At 38.5% G+C, this 18,226-nt stretch overlaps 2 protein-coding genes and 1 non-coding gene across 4 annotated transcripts; 1 reads left to right on the forward strand and 2 right to left on the reverse strand.

Annotated features, from left to right (window-relative positions):
- The first annotated feature begins 461 nt into the window (after positions 1–461).
- Positions 462–7,394, forward strand: aqp10b (aquaporin 10b). The gene is made up of 6 exons (XM_026289773.1): positions 462–2,001; positions 2,443–2,569; positions 2,656–2,793; positions 4,727–4,845; positions 5,672–5,889; positions 6,644–7,394. Exons 1-6 carry the CDS (start codon positions 1,912–1,914, stop codon positions 6,885–6,887), a joined length of 936 nt encoding a protein of 311 aa, XP_026145558.1. The 5' UTR covers positions 462–1,911; the 3' UTR covers positions 6,888–7,394.
- Positions 7,395–7,579: 185 nt separating this feature from the next.
- On the reverse strand, positions 7,580–17,357 carry znf687b (zinc finger protein 687b). Of its 2 annotated transcripts, none has more exons than XM_026289774.1 (10): positions 17,236–17,357; positions 13,444–15,733; positions 12,732–13,033; positions 11,528–11,712; positions 11,228–11,404; positions 10,964–11,126; positions 10,313–10,654; positions 9,595–9,707; positions 9,366–9,468; positions 7,580–9,287 (listed from the first exon to the last, which is right to left on the reverse strand). In XM_026289774.1, the coding sequence occupies exons 2-10, from the start codon at positions 15,710–15,712 to the stop codon at positions 8,700–8,702; spliced, it is 4,242 nt and encodes a 1,413-aa protein (XP_026145559.1). In that variant the 5' UTR covers positions 15,713–15,733; positions 17,236–17,357; the 3' UTR covers positions 7,580–8,699. The 2 variants fall into 2 exon arrangements, with proteins under 2 accessions (XP_026145559.1, XP_026145560.1); XM_026289775.1 differs by lacking the exon at positions 17,236–17,357 and adding an exon at positions 16,880–17,122.
- LOC113120327 (small nucleolar RNA SNORA13) lies at positions 10,739–10,874 on the reverse strand. Its single transcript, XR_003294601.1, has one exon. It is a non-coding gene; the product is annotated as a small nucleolar RNA SNORA13 (small nucleolar RNA).
- Positions 17,358–18,226: the final 869 nt, after the last annotated feature.

An 18,226-nucleotide genomic window follows, 5' to 3' on the forward strand; every position in this document is an offset into this window, starting at 1 on the left:
GCTGGTGCTGCTGGATTTCTGTCCTTCAAGACGAAGTGTGTTACTAATTGTTTTCTTGCTGACTATGGTCCCAGCTGCCTTGAGATCATTGACAAGATCATCCAGTGTAGTTCTGGGCTGATTCCTCACTGTTCTCATGATCATTGAAACTCCATGAGGTGAGATCTTGCATGGAGCTCCAGTCCGAGGGAGATTGACAGTTATTTTGTGTTTCTTCCATTTGGGAATAATTGCACCAACTGTTACAATCTTGTCCCTGACATCCTTGGAATGTCCCTTTAAGAAAGTCCTCTTAATCTCAGCTCCTTACCTGTATAAAAGACACCTGGGAGCCAGAAATCTTACTGATTAATAGGGGATCAAATACGTATTTGATTCATTAAAATGTAAATAAATTAAACCTTTTTGAAATGCGTTTATATGGATTTTTTTAGGTTATTCTGTCTCTCACTGTTCAAATAAACCTATCATTAAAATTATAGACTGCTAATTTCTTTGTCAGTTGGCAAATGTACCACTTTCTTTGGTTCTTCTCAAATGGTGCTATTTTTTTTTTTTTTTATCAAAGTTAATCAGCTCTTTAGTTTCCAGAGTGTGATCTCACAGGGTATATTTAGCAACACATTTCATTTTGGATCTCAACAGGTTGATCCAGTTCTGCCACATCTACCTTCACAGGTTTTCCTGTCTGCTCTTGTCTGAAGCAATCAGTGTGATGGTGACAATGTAGCTAACAAGTTAAGTAAACAGTAGTTACATTTTAACAGTTACTTAAAGTGAATTAACAGTGCAATCAGAAAATAATCATTTTGTATTCACCAAATTTGTATTTCCCTATAAAACATTAACACATTAAGAAACATCAAGGTCAGAGATATAGACACCGAACCTGGCACACATCTGGTCATAGTGCATATTATGCCATAACTGGTAAGAGTTAGGTTAGCTTTGCACCCAATCTGATCTTTATCTAGTGACATCGACTTTATGGAGATTGACTTTATACTTTGTTACATAAATGATTATCTCCCTACGTTAGGTTAGAAGTTAAGACACAATCTCTACAAAAGCTGATTTCACTTTTATGGGCCATTTAAATACCAACATGAATAGCCAATGGTGTAGAAAATAGTTTTAGGCTTTAATTATAACTTTAGTCCATTGGTGAGACAATTGAGAACAGCCGCATGGACACATTAACCATGGACCTCAGGGTAAAACATTTACACAACATAAGTGAACTAGTGTAGTTTGCAGGATAACCCAGAAAACTAGTTCATTAGGAGAAAACACAAAGAAATAAAAAATAAATTGGGCCTGAGCCATTAAATATGCATGAGCGATATACATTTATGTATGTGCTTGTGAATGTTAGTTCGGAGAACATGTTTTTTTTTCTTAACTTAATATTGGTTAATGGATAAATGGTTGAGCTAAAAAAAAGCATCTTTTATCTGTTTTGCTCTGATGATACATGTACACACTTTTAAAAATTAAGGTATTATGTATGAATTAGGTTTTTAAGCTTTTGTTTTAAAATAAATAGTAGAAGATTTATGCATAAATCTTGAATATGCCAGCAGTGCATCACAGATAAAAGTTAACAATAAACTGCTCATCGTTTTATTACACAAAAGGGCAATGTACTACATGTAATTGTCATTCCTTGCCCAGACATGCACTTTATCACAACAGATAGTCTTCCGTTTAATTATGCAGTGTGATAGTTAGTGATAGTTAAACTTTTTTTTTGTTGGGGTGGGGGGAATACGTGCGTTCTGACTGGGTCTTTTCATGACAAACCTTCTGTATGGAGCCCTGAGAAACATCTGGAGTACTGCAGTCCTGGCTTACATTTACCTTCATTATAAATGAACTGAAGACATAGAAAGTAGGCTACAGAGGGCAGAAATGATGGATCGCCTGCTGAGGAGATGCCGAATCAAGAGCAGCTTGTTCAGACAGTGTCTGGCAGAATTTTTCGGAGTCTATATTTTAATAGTAAGTCACCCTTCATAGTTTTATTTATAATATGGAAATATGTGCTGTTAACCTGTATCTTTGCAAAATTTGTATAATTTTATGAGATATATTTTTATTTAGGCCTATATATACACGTTTGCATTCAAATAGTAAAGCACTTACAAAAACGTATAACAATTTTTTATCTTTAGTATATCCAATTATCTTTATTGAGTCGAATATAGCACTTTCTGCCCATTAAATCTTTTCTGTAGCAAATGTGTAAAGAACTTCAACAATCTTCTGGAGATCAATCTTGACTTAGAACTACATTTAGTAAAAGTGTGGCACTGAACAGAAACTTCACCAATGCACAGCAGTCTTATTGTGCCATAAGGTGTTTCATTATAGACGTAGTGTCTGTGTAAAACATTCACAATAGATGATAATTTATGTTTTTTGATGCCACTTTCTCTTCAGCTTTTTGGGTGCGGATCAGTTGCCCAGGTGACGACCTCTCAGAACACTAAGGGTGAATACCTGTCAATTAACCTCGGGTTTGCATTGGGCACAACATTTGGGATTTATGTGGCAAAAGGGGTATCAGGTATGAAATCTCTAAAGCAGCTGTGTATATTGAGACATAAGTCCCTGTATATACATATAAATGAATCCATTTCTCATCTGTTTAAGGAGCTCACCTGAATCCAGCTGTTTCCCTCACCCTGTGTGTCCTGGGCAGGTTTTCCTGGACTTGTCTTCCGTTCTATGTGTGCTCACAGCTCTTAGGAGCATTTTTGGCAGCAGCAACTGTTGCTCTTCAGTACTATGGTGAGTGAATCTCATTCTTCCTGATCTATCTTATCTACACTACCAAAGTTAAGTCAAGTCAGCATTATTTATATAGCGCTTTTTACAATACTGTGTCAAAGCAGCTTTACGGTATTAAACAGAGAAATAGTGTGTCGAAATAGTTTGGAATAGTTACGAGTTTTTACTGTTTCTGAAAGAAGTCTCCTATTTTCACCGTTCACACCAAGAACGATAACTATAAAGATAACGATAAAGATATCGATATCAGCATCGACAAGAGCGAACGATATCGTCCGTTTATTCTAAGCGCACGTGCGTTTGCAACTTTAAAGGGGGGGGTGAAATGCTATTTCATGCATACTGAGTTTTTTACACTATTAAAGAGTTGGATTCCCATGCTAAACATGGACAAAGTTTCAAAAATTAAGTTGTACGTTTGAAGGAGTATTTCTGTTCCAAAAATACTCCTTCCGGTTTGTCACAAGTTTCTGAAAGTTTTTTTGGAGTATGGCTCTGTGTGACGTTAGATGGAGCGGAATTTCCTTATATGGGTGCTGAGGGCACGTTTGCCGGAAGAGCGCGATTCCCTATAGCAGAGCAGAGAAAGGCTGTGCACAGACAATCACTGATCAGAGCGAGAGCGTTGCGAAATGTCACAAAAGGAGTGTGTTTTTGGTTGCCAGGGCAAGACAACCCTGCACAGATTACCAAAGAAAAAACAGCATTAAGGGACCAGTGGATGGAGTTTATTTTTACAGAGCATCAATGGAGTTGTGCAAGTGTTTGTGTTTGTTCCCTGCATTTCTAAAATGCTTGTTTTACAAACAAAGCCCAGTTTGACGACGGATTTGCATATCCTTTATTTCTTAAGGATGATGCAATCCCAACGAAAAAGGGTCACGATTGTGTGTTGGAACCACAGGCGGTGAGTAAAACTGCTTAAAATATCTCTGCCTCCTTGTTAGTGCGTCCGCCTCCCATCGGGAGCCCCGCTCGAGCGAGTCCTTGCTGCTGCTGCTCTCGTTCAGTTTCAGCCTTCACAGCTGTCACAGCTTCCAAACGCTGTCAACGCAACTGGCGCTCGTGATTCTTTAGCTCCGCCCACACGTCACGCCTCCAGGCGCTTGTTTTTCCGGGAAATATCGGTACAGACTATCTTTCTCTTATGAATATAATAAAACTAAATACTTTTTGGAGTTATGAAGGATGCAGAACTACTCTATAGGTACTCAAGATTAACATGATATTGAGTGAAAACGAGCATTTCACCCCCCCTTTAAATTCTCGCGCTCGTTATAGCAGAATTGATTCTGATTGCCTCGGCTGTCAATTTTTTTTATCGTTCATCTGCTGAAAAAAAAAATAGTTTTGAAAGCGATTCCAACGATTTCGTTCCTCTTTGTCTTTATCGTTATAGTTGTGGTGTGGACTCTGCTATTCTTTAATACTGAGAACGATATTTAGAACTTTATCTTTAATCGTTATCTTTATAGTTATCGTTCTTGTTGTGAATGGGCCTTAAAGGCTATATTTATTTGAACAAAAATACAGTAAAATATTTTAATATTGTGAAATATTATTACCATTTTAAATGTTTTCTATTTGAATAAATTATATACCAAATTTTCAGTCTAGTCTTTGTTATATAATATAATGATTACACTTTTTTTACAACAATATTAACTGAAATACATGAATTTATATCAACAAAATTAATTTTTGTAACCAGTTAAAAATATCTCTTTAGGGTATTGCATGGTTACCACATTTTACAGCTGCTTAATGGCTGCTGAATATTCATCTTACATTGTTATGAATGAACAAGATTAGTCATAACCAGCAATATTTGGTTACGGTGATCTTTTGGCAATCCAAACTTTTGACTGGTTATTTAGGCCTATATATAAAAATTCACAAGTACATCCAAATTAATACACGTGTTTGTTCACAGATGCCATAATGGATTTCACTGGAGGACATCTGACAGTTAGTGGTGCCACTGCCACGGCTGGTATCTTCTCAACTTATCCTGCTGACTACCTGAGTCTATGGGGAGGAGTGGTTGACCAGGTCAGCATAATATATCAAGTAGGGATGCACGATATTGGATTTTGGCCGATATTCGATATGCCGATATTTTCAAAATAATTTTGGCCGATGCCGATACCGATATCGATATATATACAAATATATACTGATATATTTAAACTTTAATTTTACTGAAGAGAAATCCATGTATCTCTTCTGTACTGATTTTACCATAAATTTATTATTTTACAAATGTAGACAGACATTCACATCTGAAAAACAGGTCAATTATTTCACTTGGAGAATATCGGTTTGGCTCATCGGCAGAAATATTCATATCGGCCGATACCGATAATGGTCATTTTAAGCTTTTATCGGCCGATACCGATATTGTGCCGATATTATCGTGCATCCCTAATATCAAGCATGGAAATCTACTGTTTGAAATGCTAAGACTATTCTCAGGACGCGATACTTTCATAAGATCACCAGAACCAAATAATGAAAGCTAATTACTCATAACATTATTACATATTCTGGTGTTTTTATGCAAAAGTAGCTTACATTTTATATACAATACTGTCAGTTATTGTCAGCCATTAAAAAATGTTCCAAAAGAAGGCCCATCAGAATGCATGTATTGTTTTGAATGAATGCTTTGAACTTTTAAATGCAGTTTTATGTCACATATAGTTTGTAAAATGTATTTTTAGTTTGTGACTGTAACTGGATTAGATCGGTTCACACTATTTCAAAGGTAATGTAACGTTAACAAGGCTTTAAAAAGAACAAAACTAAAGAAAAATATGTTCATCAGTTTGATCTGAAGTGTGTAACCAGACCACATTAACTGGAGCTTGTCCTGCAGATAATAGGCACAGCTGCTCTGCTAGTGTGTGTTCTTGCATTGGGAGATCCTCGTAACACACCAGCTCCTCCTGGTCTGGAGCCTATCCTGGTGGGAGCAGCTGTCCTGGTGATCGGCATCTCCATGGGGTCTAACAGCGGATATGCTATTAACCCGGCTCGAGACTTCGGCCCGAGACTCTTCTCTTACATTGCAGGCTGGGGAGATGAAGTGTTCAGGTCAGTCTAAAAAACACAGAAGCTCAAAGCCTTATGGTCAGTTTATTTTGCACTGAAATATTTTCTTATATATATATATATATATATACACACACACACACACAAATATGCACACACAAAACTCCAGTCTCTAGCATCACATGATCTTTTAGAAATCATTCAAATATGCAGATTTGGTGCTAAAGAATCATTTATTTCTATTATCATATTTGTTATTCCTATGCTGAAAACAGCTGCTTCATGTTTTTAAAGTAATTATATATATATATATGTGTATATATATATATATATATATATATATATATATATATATATATATATATATATATATATATATATATGTGTAAAAAAAAAAAAGTAATTATATGTCTTTACCGTCACATTTAACCAATTTCATGCTCTCTTGTCTCATAAAATTTCTTTAAAAAACAAGTAGTGCATGTTATTTTCAAATTAAACTAGCATTTCATAATCCACAATTTTTTTGGTTAAATTGTAAATAAAACTATTGGAGTATGTTTTACATAAAAATGCTAATTTCTACTTCACAATGAATAACACATTTCATTTACAATGTATTATTATTTGTGAGATTTACTTTTATTTCATTTAATTTTCTACACCATTTTTCCTGTGTAGACACACAACATAAATGTTTAGCATTGTCATTGGAAAGAACAACAGGACAATACATTTGTGCATGTATGAAAAAGAAAAATTCTTGGAGACTAACGTGAGAGCTGTTGTGTGTCAGGGCTGGTCGTGGCTGGTGGTGGATACCTGTGTTTGTAACGTGTGTGGGCGCTCTCCTGGGCGCATTACTCTATGAGCTGCTGATTGGAGTTCATCATCCAGACTCGGAACCAGAGGATGCTGAGGACCTGACAGCTGTGCTCCAGCAAACTGTGGAGCTGGACGGTATGCAGACAAAATTTGACGCCATTAAAGAAAACGGCAAGGACGGGATCTTTTCCATATCCTCAGCAGACATCAGCTAAAGTAAAGCTGCAAAATTTCAATAGTTAATATTTATATGCTAAATACATTTAATTTAATGATCATTGTGTTTATGATATAAAAAGAAATAATATGAAAAAGTTATCTTTGTTGTATATAAACTGGGTGAGATTATTTATTATTTTGGTTTGTTAATGATCAAACATATAAAATGATATATATATATCATTGACTTTGTAAAACCTTAAAGGACATGTCTTAAATTTAATTTCTGTAGCACAATATCTATATGATATACTGTCTTATCTACTGTTGAATTACTGCTAAAAAAAATTCAACAGAAATATAGTAATTTATATTCATATTTTGTAAGCAAAAATCATGTACTGAATTATCTGATGAAGTTGTAAGACTTTATAATATTGTTTAGCTTTATTTGTTTACATTAATTTCAACAATTTGTTTCAACAAGTTTTGTGTACTAACCTGATTAAAGAACAATTGTTTTTATAAATACTGACATTAAAAAACATTAATAAATCCAAGACAAATATTTTGCTCAACATCAGTTTATGTTAACTATGGCAATGAAAATTGTATATATAGAGAGTTTCAGAAGTAATTGCATTGGATTTCATAATATTGCTAATGATGATATTAAACTGTGCATTTTACTAGTGTTAAAGAGTTCCCAGCATGCACTGGGAGATGAATCATCAAGGACACCAGGATCTGTACCGTACCAATTTACTGTTTTATTTAGAAAGCAAGGGCAAGAGAACTGACACAGAACTGTACGGCAGTGAAACAGGCAGGTGATCACACAATAAGATGGCTGTCTATAGACGGTCTATGTATGGGACATATACATATATTACTGGAGGGATAGAAAGTCACACTCGCACAGATGATTCACACGATCACAATATTATTTATAAGAAATGTGGTTTTCGACAAGCACAGAACATTCTGATAGAAAAGACTCTTATCAAAGGAAACAAAAACCCACAAACGACATTCATATTTGTACATAATTCGTCATAAAACACACACAAGCAATCCTTCAAACTCAATGCCGATTCAGATGAAGTTGTAAAAATTACACCAGGTTCCGAACACAAACCTTTACTAGCAGTACTTCAATATTGACTTTCAGCTAAGGAGAAAAAAAACACAACGACTGAACTTATTCACATTTCCAAATTCAACAACCATATCAAACTGATGTACTGCATTTATACACATAAAATGTGCTCAAGTGTATCTGTGACTGAAATGTATCCATGTTTACTTATATTGACCTTTTTTTGACTATTTAAACTTTACAATCCATCTTTGACCTCATATACCTCTGCTGTATATCTCCTTGCACAAATGAAACCTTTTCAGCTCACTTAAAGCTCGACGATTATCAAAAGACTGATGAATGCTTCAATATAAATAAATATCAGAACTACAATGTCTGTACAATATCGTTACATTTAAAAGTCAGTGTTTTCCTTTATTTCTTTTTTTTTTAAACCCTTCACTAGCACCCTTTTTGCTTTAATGCTTTTTGCAGGTTGACGCAAAACCCAGCAGACGCGCAGCTGCTCGATGTAAAGTAGTTTTCGAGCAGATACAATTTTAACCTTGTGGAAATGCATTTAAAAGGCTGAGGATGTTACAAACAGGGAGGAAAGGGGGAAATAACTTTAATATCTTTGTGTTTCGGAAGACAGATCACGTTACTATCATAACGACAAGTGAAATTTTCCAAATTCAAAGTATTAATCTTAAACTGGTCTTGGATGGTCCGATGCGGTGACCCATTTTGCAATGGCTTTTCCGTGTCTTGTCCCATCTCGCTCGTTCTACACGGGCTTGTCGGTCCTGTGTGCCGTGATGAAGGCCATGCCATGCGTGCGGAAGTGCGTGTTAAGGTCCGAGGTCTTGTCGAAGCGCCGGCTGCACACCCTGCAGCTGACCCCTCCCTCCCCCTCCTCACCCGCTTTAGGTGAAGATGGCGAGCCATCCTGTGGCGACGCGCCAGGTGATGCGTTTCCGCCCCGATTGTCATGCTGACCTTGGCGTAAACGGTGCGTAATGAATTTGTGTCGACTGAGCGAGCCGGCCGAGGCGAAGCAGGCGCCACACTGCAGGCACTGCTGCGGTGCGTTCTCAGCGTCACAGTGGATGGGAATGTGGCGCTGGAACTCTTCCCAATCCTGTGAGGTGAAGCCACAGGGTGTGCAGCGGAACGTGCCATCATCTTCTTCCTGCTCAGGTGTCCGGTTCTCAGACACTCGAGTTCTTTTGGCCGGGCATGAGGCATCTTCTCCTGTGACGTCATCGGTATCGGTACCGCCCCCTACTGGTGGAGCTCCGCCCTCGTTGTCGAGCTCTGACGAGCTGCCTGCCCCCTCGCCCGGAAGTGAACGCTTTCTGGTGTTCGGAGCATTCTGGGAGAGGAAATTAAAATTACTATATGGATAATCAAATATCTCTGAACTCTACAGAGGCGAAGTGTCCAAACTGACCGGTCTGTCTGTGGTTTGCCGAGCTCTGATGCCATGTCTGACCCGAATGTGCTTCTCTAAAATTAGACGACTACTGAACGTACGCTTACCCTCAGAGCAGTGCCTGAGGAGAATAGTATATATATATATGCAGAATTAAGAGGGGGGCAAACTAAACAAACGAAGAATCGGTTTTAGGGAGGAAAAGAAAGATATAAATAAATTTGTGGTTGAGGAATGTTTGACTCACGGGCAGCGGAAGACTCTCTTGACGCCCTCATGTATTATCCGGACATGTCGACGAAGGCTGTTGGCTGAACTGAATGAGCGTTCACACAATCTGCAGGGGAACTTCTTCATTAACTAGAGGAAGAAGAAAAAAATACAGGCATATCACAAATGTAAAGAAATTTGAATAAATTTAAACTAAATATACAATAATAATAATAATAATACAATTCTTAATATTTTGAATGTTGTCACCTATGGCATATTGGAGCCCTTTTGCAACTATATATAATAGTTTAAAAGAATACAATTATAAATGTATAAAATTGGTAAATATTTATATATGCTAATGTATACATACAAACAAATGTAGTAAGTATTAAATATAAACACCCCCACCACAAAATCTGGGGTTCAGCACGATTTGATTTTTTTTTTTTTTTTATTAAGCAAGGACATTAAATTGATTAAAAGCGACAAAGACATTACAAATTAAGTCTATTTAAAATAAATGCTGTTCTTTTTACATTTCTTTAAAAAAATAATTTCCACAAAAGTTATAATTATATTTCACAATAGATTAAATTCTTATGCTCACTAAATTCTTATTAAAAACTTACTATTAAAAATTATATATATATATATATATATATATATATATATATATATATATATATATATATATATATATTATATACACACACACACACACACACACGTATGCTTTTAAGAATACCTACCGTGCCATGTTCATTCTTCATGTGGTCGATGTACTCCTCTCTCTCAGCGAATCGTTTCTTGCACTCTTTGCATCTCCACTCCATACTCCCGCTTTCTGGAGAGCTCACCTGATCTTCTTCCTCATTCTCGTCCTCTTCTCCCTCGTCTCTCTCTTCCCCTTCATGCTCTCCCTCCTCCTCCTCCTCCTCCTCCTCATCCTCCTCTCCCTGTCCCTGGCTCAACTCATCCGAATTGTTTTCTGTGGGTTTAGGTTTAGAAATGGAGTTGCTGGAAGGAGCCGAGACTGGAGATGAGGTGGTGGGCGGAGCCTCAGCTTTGACAGACAGGCCTCTATGAACAGTCTAATGGGAAATATTACAAGGCAGCTCTGGTTAAAAGCCTGAGAGTGACTGACAGGAAAATGTGACAGTTCACACTAAGGTGGCTGTTGTACTTGCTATAAGCTTTAGACAAGGTGATACACAGAAATCACTTTGTAAAGCCAAACCAAGAGTTTTTGTATGCCTTTGCTGACACCACACTCTTTAGAGGAAGTGAAAAGAATGGGTAACACAAAAGGCAAAATAAGTAATTAATTTAAAACATTTTAATATCCTTAAATGCACTCTATATAATAATAATAATTATTATTATTATAGTAAGGTATTCACCTTGATGTGTTCCATCATTGAGCCTTTCTGGGCATAAAGTTTAGTGCAGTCTGGACATTTGAACACATGCACCTTCTGTTTGGCCAGGTGAGTGTCAAAATGCATGTAGAGCAAAGGTTTCTGGGTAAACACTGTGTCACACATGACACACTTGTAGATCATCCTGTAGATATAACGTAAGAATATTCAGATTTAAAGAATGTATCTTTAAAACAAAATATTAGGTACTAATCACGAAAAGCTGTGTGTGATGGGTCAACCTACTTAGCCTGTGCAGCTGTGAGGGCGGGATGCTGGGAAGTGATGTGCCCCTGTGCGCTCTGGGCAGATTTGAAGGCCATCGGGCAATTGGGGCACTTATGAAACACCTCACAGTGAGCTGTTTGAATGTGGGACTTGATGGAGTTCAAACCTCCGAACACAACCTGACAACTGGAGCACCTGGAATAAAGGATGCAGGTTTGCATGTATAACGAATACACACAAATAGCCTAAAACAGCTGAAACGCAATGAAATTGTCTGTGGTATCACAAAACACTGAAAGGCATTTGTAGGCCAGGAACCTGTAGCCGATGCGCCTGGCGAAGTGCAGGCAAGACTCTTCCAGATGGGTCTGAAACGTGGCCTGACGAGCAGTGCCTCCACACTCTGGACACACGTGGGGTGCGCGGTGCTTATGGATCCGCTGATGGGCTGAAACACTGCACATGTTAGGCAGCATCATGGGAGGAGAGCAAAGCATACAAGTCTGAAAGAAAAAAAACGCAGGGATAACAAAGGTTAGTAAATAAAGCAGTTTACACATTAACTTACACATTACAGATGCTGGGTATCATCTATGAAACATTAGCAAAAATAAATGTGTAAATTGTTCATGAAAACATTATGTAAATTAATGTAATAAAAATAGCATTCAATGCAATAAAAATAGCACTCAATGCAAAACTTGAATATTTTTCGTATGAATTAAATAATGTAAAAATGTACAAACAACATGAAGACATTATATTTGTTTGATGGCATCTTTTTTTATGACTGAAGGCCAGTATCACTGATACTGAAATTTTATTTAAACACTGAATTAAAATTAGATTAATCCTTAAAGTTATAAAAGTTATTTATTTCCTCTTTTTTTCTTCATTGATTAGCTGTCATCACAGCAGCTGGTTATTAGGATGTTTTGGCAGCTATTTCTTTAAGAGCTGCCACTGCTGAACGTGATGCAGATCTCACACAGATCTGACATGAAAAAAATCATCATCAAGAAAACTTGAAAAAACAAACAACTACCAAACTTTTCTATAAGTTTGATTGCAACATACAATCATTGCTGTTAATAGTGTTCATTATCGGTTTCATCATCAACTTATTTTTACTGTACATTTCTGCCATATGTACATCAATTTGACAGTCACCACTGATACGCTACAACTAAATATATTGTAGAAAACCCACCTCTGCATTAACTGCATTAAATATTTTGAATGTGTTAAACTGGAAAAATTATTTGCCTACATTAATTTTCATCTACTTTCATGTAGCCTTTTAACGGTTAATTACTAGCAATTATTGCAAATGAAATTTTCTTCTCCAAATATTTTCATTAAAATTTTAAAATAATAGAAGATAAAAACACATGAAAAGTAAAGTAAACAATTACTTATGTGGTGCGGTTAGCAAAATTGCTGGGAGGACATTTAAAACAAATTGGCCCAATGACCCAACAGAAGAAAATAATTCGACCACCTTTACAATGTTGCAACTTACCGAATTAGGAGTAGCTCTGATTTGCTGGAAATGGGAAACTAATTCAGCCTTGCTTGAAAACTGAGCTTGACATTCAGGACACTTATTGTTGTTGTATTGCAGGGCTTCACCCTTCTTGCAGGGCAGTGGCATCAGAGCCTGGGGACTCTGGGGTCCACGGCGGGCAGGGCTGGGCTGGGATGAAGCCGTGCCTGGAGAAGGGGAGTCCTTCAGTGGACTGGAAGTGGACGGTATAGGAGTCGTCCCAGTTTGGGTTGTGGAGGATGACAGAGGTGGAGAGGAGAGTGATGGAGAGAGCATACCTAGAGAAATTAGAACATTTAAAACATTTAATTTCACTGCTGACAAGATGGGCTCTTAATAAAACTAGTCTTTCCATGACAAAAAAAAAAGGTGAAATGAGAAAACAGAAAAGAACAGTGGAGTTTTTATTTAACAGGCTTTTGACAGCTCCAGAAACTACTGATTGAACAACTGATTGAACTACTGATTGAACTGCATTCGACAGTAGCGTGATGCCAAAATCAAAATTGCATTATGGGTGTTTTATCCTAGAACGCCACAGTTCTTCTCTATTTTGTCATGTAGCTCTAATTTTTTATAAATAAACTGGGATATCTGGGTGCAGGTAACAGCTGGCTTATTTTTAAATATTAAGCAAAAACAACCCAATTCAAATTGAGACAAAAAGATATGATGTTGCAAAACTTACCAATGGGAGTAGTGTCTTGCTGGCCGATCATCTGCTCCACTGTAACTGGTCTCATAACCAAATGTGAGCACTGCATGACCAGGCCTCGTTCCTTGTGCTCCCGAGCATGTAACAACAGGCTGCATTTGTTGAAGAAAGCCAGTCGCTTTGCGCAGTGATTGCACGTCACTTCTATTCTCAAAGAGCGCCGGTCGTAGTGTCGCGCCAGGCTGCGCTCCAAAGCAAAAGCATCTCCGCATTCCAAGCAGCGGTATCCAGTAGCAGGCATAGGAAGACCCCATTCAGGGGGTGGCGGGGTTGAGAGATCCGGACGGTAGCTGGGCAGCAGGTTCTTGCTGTTTAGGATCTTGTTGAAAGCCTCAACTAGACTAGACTGGCTACGGGAAATAACAGCACCGGTGCTGTTGACAATAGACGCTGGTTTACACGGCACAGTCCCTCCATTGGTGGTTTTACCGACTGTAGACCGCACGCTCATCCCGCCGACGGCTGGCGCGACTGGTAAAGTGGTGGCTTTCGTGATGCTCACCGCTGTGGCAGAGACTTTTGTTTTATCGGCTTGCATGGCCATTTTGTTTTGGACCTTGCTGGCTGCAGCTATCATGGCACTGCTGGCTTCTAGAGTGGATACTGGTAAGGTTGAGCATTTTACCACTTGACTGTCATTTTTTTTGGTGCCTTTTGCAGGAACAGCTCGACTGCCCATTTGGGCTTTATTTGCATCTTTGTCTGCATTGGCAGTGCCTCCCTTACCTGCTACTCGGGTAACCGTGCGTGTGATACCTCCTGTAGACGTCTTAATGGTCTTGATACGGACTTTAAGAGGTCTGGAGGGAGCATTTCCACCAGATACAGCTTTGCCACCACTGCTCGGTGATCCGGCATCTGCTGGAAGGGATTGTGCAGCATCTATCTCCATCTTCTCTTCATCCCTCTTCCCGCCATCCTTACCATCTGTATTAGCCGCATCTTGTCCATTCTCCACTGAATCTTTGTCTACCTCCATCTCCTCTTCTTCTGCCTTAGGTTCCTGAAGGGAAGCAGATGGTGATGAAGGGGCAACCGCTGGACTACATGGTCTTTTGGTAACTGCAGATGTTGGCATGGAGGACTTGGGCATCTCTGGCTCGGGGCTCTCTGGCGAATCCCGTTCTTCTATAACATGTTCTGGGTTTCGCTCTTCTTGGGGTAAACTCTTTCCGGTTCCTGTCTGGACTGGTGCGGAAAGCCAGTTCTGTTGAGCTCGAGCGGAAGCAGGTGATGCCAAGGGAGTGTCACCTGGTTTGGGGTAAGTGCTGGGCGATATGGATGTCGAAGCAGGGAGAGAAGGAGACTGTGAATTTTCTGGAGGTGACCTGAGCCGCCGTGATAGTTTCGGTGGAGTGGGAGAGTCTGGACTCTCATGGATGACCAGAGATCCTCCGGAATCAGGATCCGAATCCTCCTCATCTGAATCCACATGTCTGAAAGCTGGAGAACTAAGACGTGGCGATCCGTTCAATGGCTCCGTTAGAGATGTAGCCAGCGGAGACGATGCCATGGCCCCAGAAACACGGGAACCAACCGATGGGGAGGACGATGACGGTGAAGAGGACGAAGCTGTGGAGGGAGTGGAAAGAAGTGGTTTGGGTGGGGGAAAGAAAGGAGATGCTGCTCCACTTGTCCCACTAGGAATCGCAGGGGCTTTCTCCTTGTCCACACCTTCTAGGTTAATCTCCTGCTGCATGTGTTGCTGTTGCAGAAGCTGCATTTTTCGGGCCCTGCCGACAGAGTCTCCAGCACCCTGTGCCATCAAGGGCTTCAGCTTATTGAAGATGTTGCTGCCTGGTTTGGAAGTGCTGGAAGATCCCAGCGCTCCTGCAGTCTCTGGAATCGCCTTTGAGCTGCATATGGGCCATTGTTCCCCATTTGGCTGGCCCCGGGTTTGAGACATATGCACTGACCCACCGGACGACACAAATCCATTATGGTTTAATGGGTCTGGTACAGAGCTGTCGCCACCATCAAAAGGCTCAGGGCGAACACGGTTCTTCACAATCACACTCACAATAGATGGGTCGCTCTGCGAATCTGTGGAAGGGCTGGGCGATCTTAAGGCTGAACTTCCACCTACTGAAGCATCACCAGCCTTTATGAGCGACCCTCCGCCTGCTCCTTGATGCCCCTCCACCTCATCTGGGGCGGACTGGATAGCCTCTTTGGCATCAATGTCAGGAATGTCAAACGCTGCCAACAGGTCATCAAAATCGGGGGTTTTCATGTCCCCCATGCCTGGTCAGTGGACTCAATCCTAGAACGCATAAAAATAACATGTAATAATGTGATAACAACTGCATGATAACCAAAAGTATTTACTCGCCTGACTAAAGAATATATTTTGAGAAACGTCTATTTCTGTCAGTATTTTTTTCTCCATACAATGGAAGTCAATGGTCCCCAATACAGTTTGGTTATCAATATTTTTCAAAATATCTTGTGTTTTATAAAAGAAATACAATTATACAGCTTTGGAACATCATGACATTGAGTAAATTATGTGAACTATAAAACTACTTTGGGTAAACTGTCCCTTTTAAGTCCTGTGTTAACATTAAAAAATTCAAATTAAAAATGATATAGAGACAGAACAAATGGAAGGGCTCATCTTATATATTAAACTTAGTTTTTTATATATATTGTAATAAGCTGTGAATCAATGGGATCCTTAATGCACAGAGTAATGTGTTAGCTATATTTTTTAACTATGTCTCATAATAAATAGACTGTTTTCATAAAGTGAGTTTAATACACATACATGCATACACACACACACACACACATATATATATATATATATATATATATATATATATATATATATATATATATATATATATATATATTCTTGCACAAACTCAAGCTATCGGTTTTTTTTAACCGTAGAAACGCTTCGTGCTGAAGAACCTAAGAAGAGAAATTGACTTTATGATTTTAGCTCGTGTGTTTACTTCAGCAACAACATAACTTATACACAAATATATAGCGCAATGCCAAATGACACCGTAACGGCTATTGTTAGCTTTGGCTAACAGCCACGTAATGCTTTTGTATAAACTTAACATTGGCGACTGAACTGCAATGCATATTTCCGTGTGCAATATGAACAATAATTAATTTCAATCATATATAAGATAATATTATGATCCAGCATCCAATTTCTTCTTAACAATGGATCACATAAGGTAACAGAGCCTGTTTAGCACGCTAAAGCTGCTATGGTATCAACAAGATAATACAAACAAACCCTCTTACATTAAATAAAAACAATGCATGACTACGTTATTGATTCATAAAAAAATACATTGAAAAACTAACAACTGAGCACGTTACAGAGATCATTTTAATATATTTATAACAAATAACAATTGTCGGAGAACGGCTAAACCTTGCAGCTGACCTGGCTAACTACAAATGGGGACCGAAACCGAATCGAACGATTAAAGGGCTTCTGTCACATGCTGTCCTTCAGATGTGGCTCCAGCGTTGCTGAACTGATAAATAAACACCTGGTGGGCTGATAAACAGATATGTGAGCTGTATTTTGGGTTTGTTCTGTCATGACGGCGGGGTCCGTGCTGCCCCGTCGCGAGGGTCATTTAAGCGCAGGCCACTGCATGTGCACGGCAGCATTTACCTGTTTATAAATAACCTCACGTGAATGCCACATTATGTTTTTTTGATCATGCATTTTATGTAGGCGTGTATTATTTTACAGATTGTGTATTTTCATGCACGGGGAGGTAATTCGTTTACCTGTTTTTTTGAGATTCCCGACTATCCTCGCTCCAGATGAAGCGCCTTAACTTCCCGTCATCGATCGAGTACGGCCAGGTCCTGGCAGATAACGAGGATAATAATGGGCAGGAAAATGATTTTTCGTCTACCGTGGTTATACCCTTACGTACACATGTATAGATCTCGTGATGTTTTAGCATTTTATTTTCAAACCAAGAAAAAACATGAACACTTTCATTGTGTTTTATGGATGTACAGTTCTTGTTTATTTACGTCCTTCCAGGATCTAATATTTCCCTGTCTTTAGGTTGATTTGGTTTTAGGCCTTGATGATTCGGATTGCGGATTTTGGATCCCAGCATAGCACAGAAGCTTAATGTTTATTATTATACCGTATGCTATATGTATTGTAGAGTATTTTACCCCACATCTGCATAGAAATGTTACTGCTGTTTCATACATTAACCACAAAATACATACAACACGGATAAATAATTAAAATATTCAATAGATTGGGTACCGATATGACAGTGAAATACATTATCGCAAATACTGTACATCACAGTGAAATTGTTAATCATTGTTCTGAATCTTTGGGCTTCTGCGTAGATATACACATTTGGTGCATCACAAATCATGTCGCCAGTTCCTTGTTTTATCGTCTTGAAAAAGAATAAAAAAAATTATATTTTATACAGACACACATATGTAAGACAAGTTGTTATTAATGGCAATCTCAGGACTAACTGCACTGAAGTGTGCAGAAATAGACACAGCACAATCAATTTAAATACGCCTAAAAATATGTTTTCATATACTAGGTTTTAGCTCCATCTAGAGCTCATTGACGACGTGCACAACTAATTATTTCATTCGTATTAATTTATAATATTTTTGTTTGTTTGTCGTTATAAAAACCGTAGAAATACATAGAAAATATAATACAATATTTAAAATGTAGTCAGTTTAATAAAAAAAAAAACCAAAGAGTTATGTCTTTCACAGAACC

Source organism: Carassius auratus, chromosome 19 (assembly GCF_003368295.1).
Source record: "Carassius auratus strain Wakin chromosome 19, ASM336829v1, whole genome shotgun sequence".
Taxonomy (NCBI): Eukaryota; Metazoa; Chordata; class Actinopteri; order Cypriniformes; family Cyprinidae; genus Carassius; species Carassius auratus.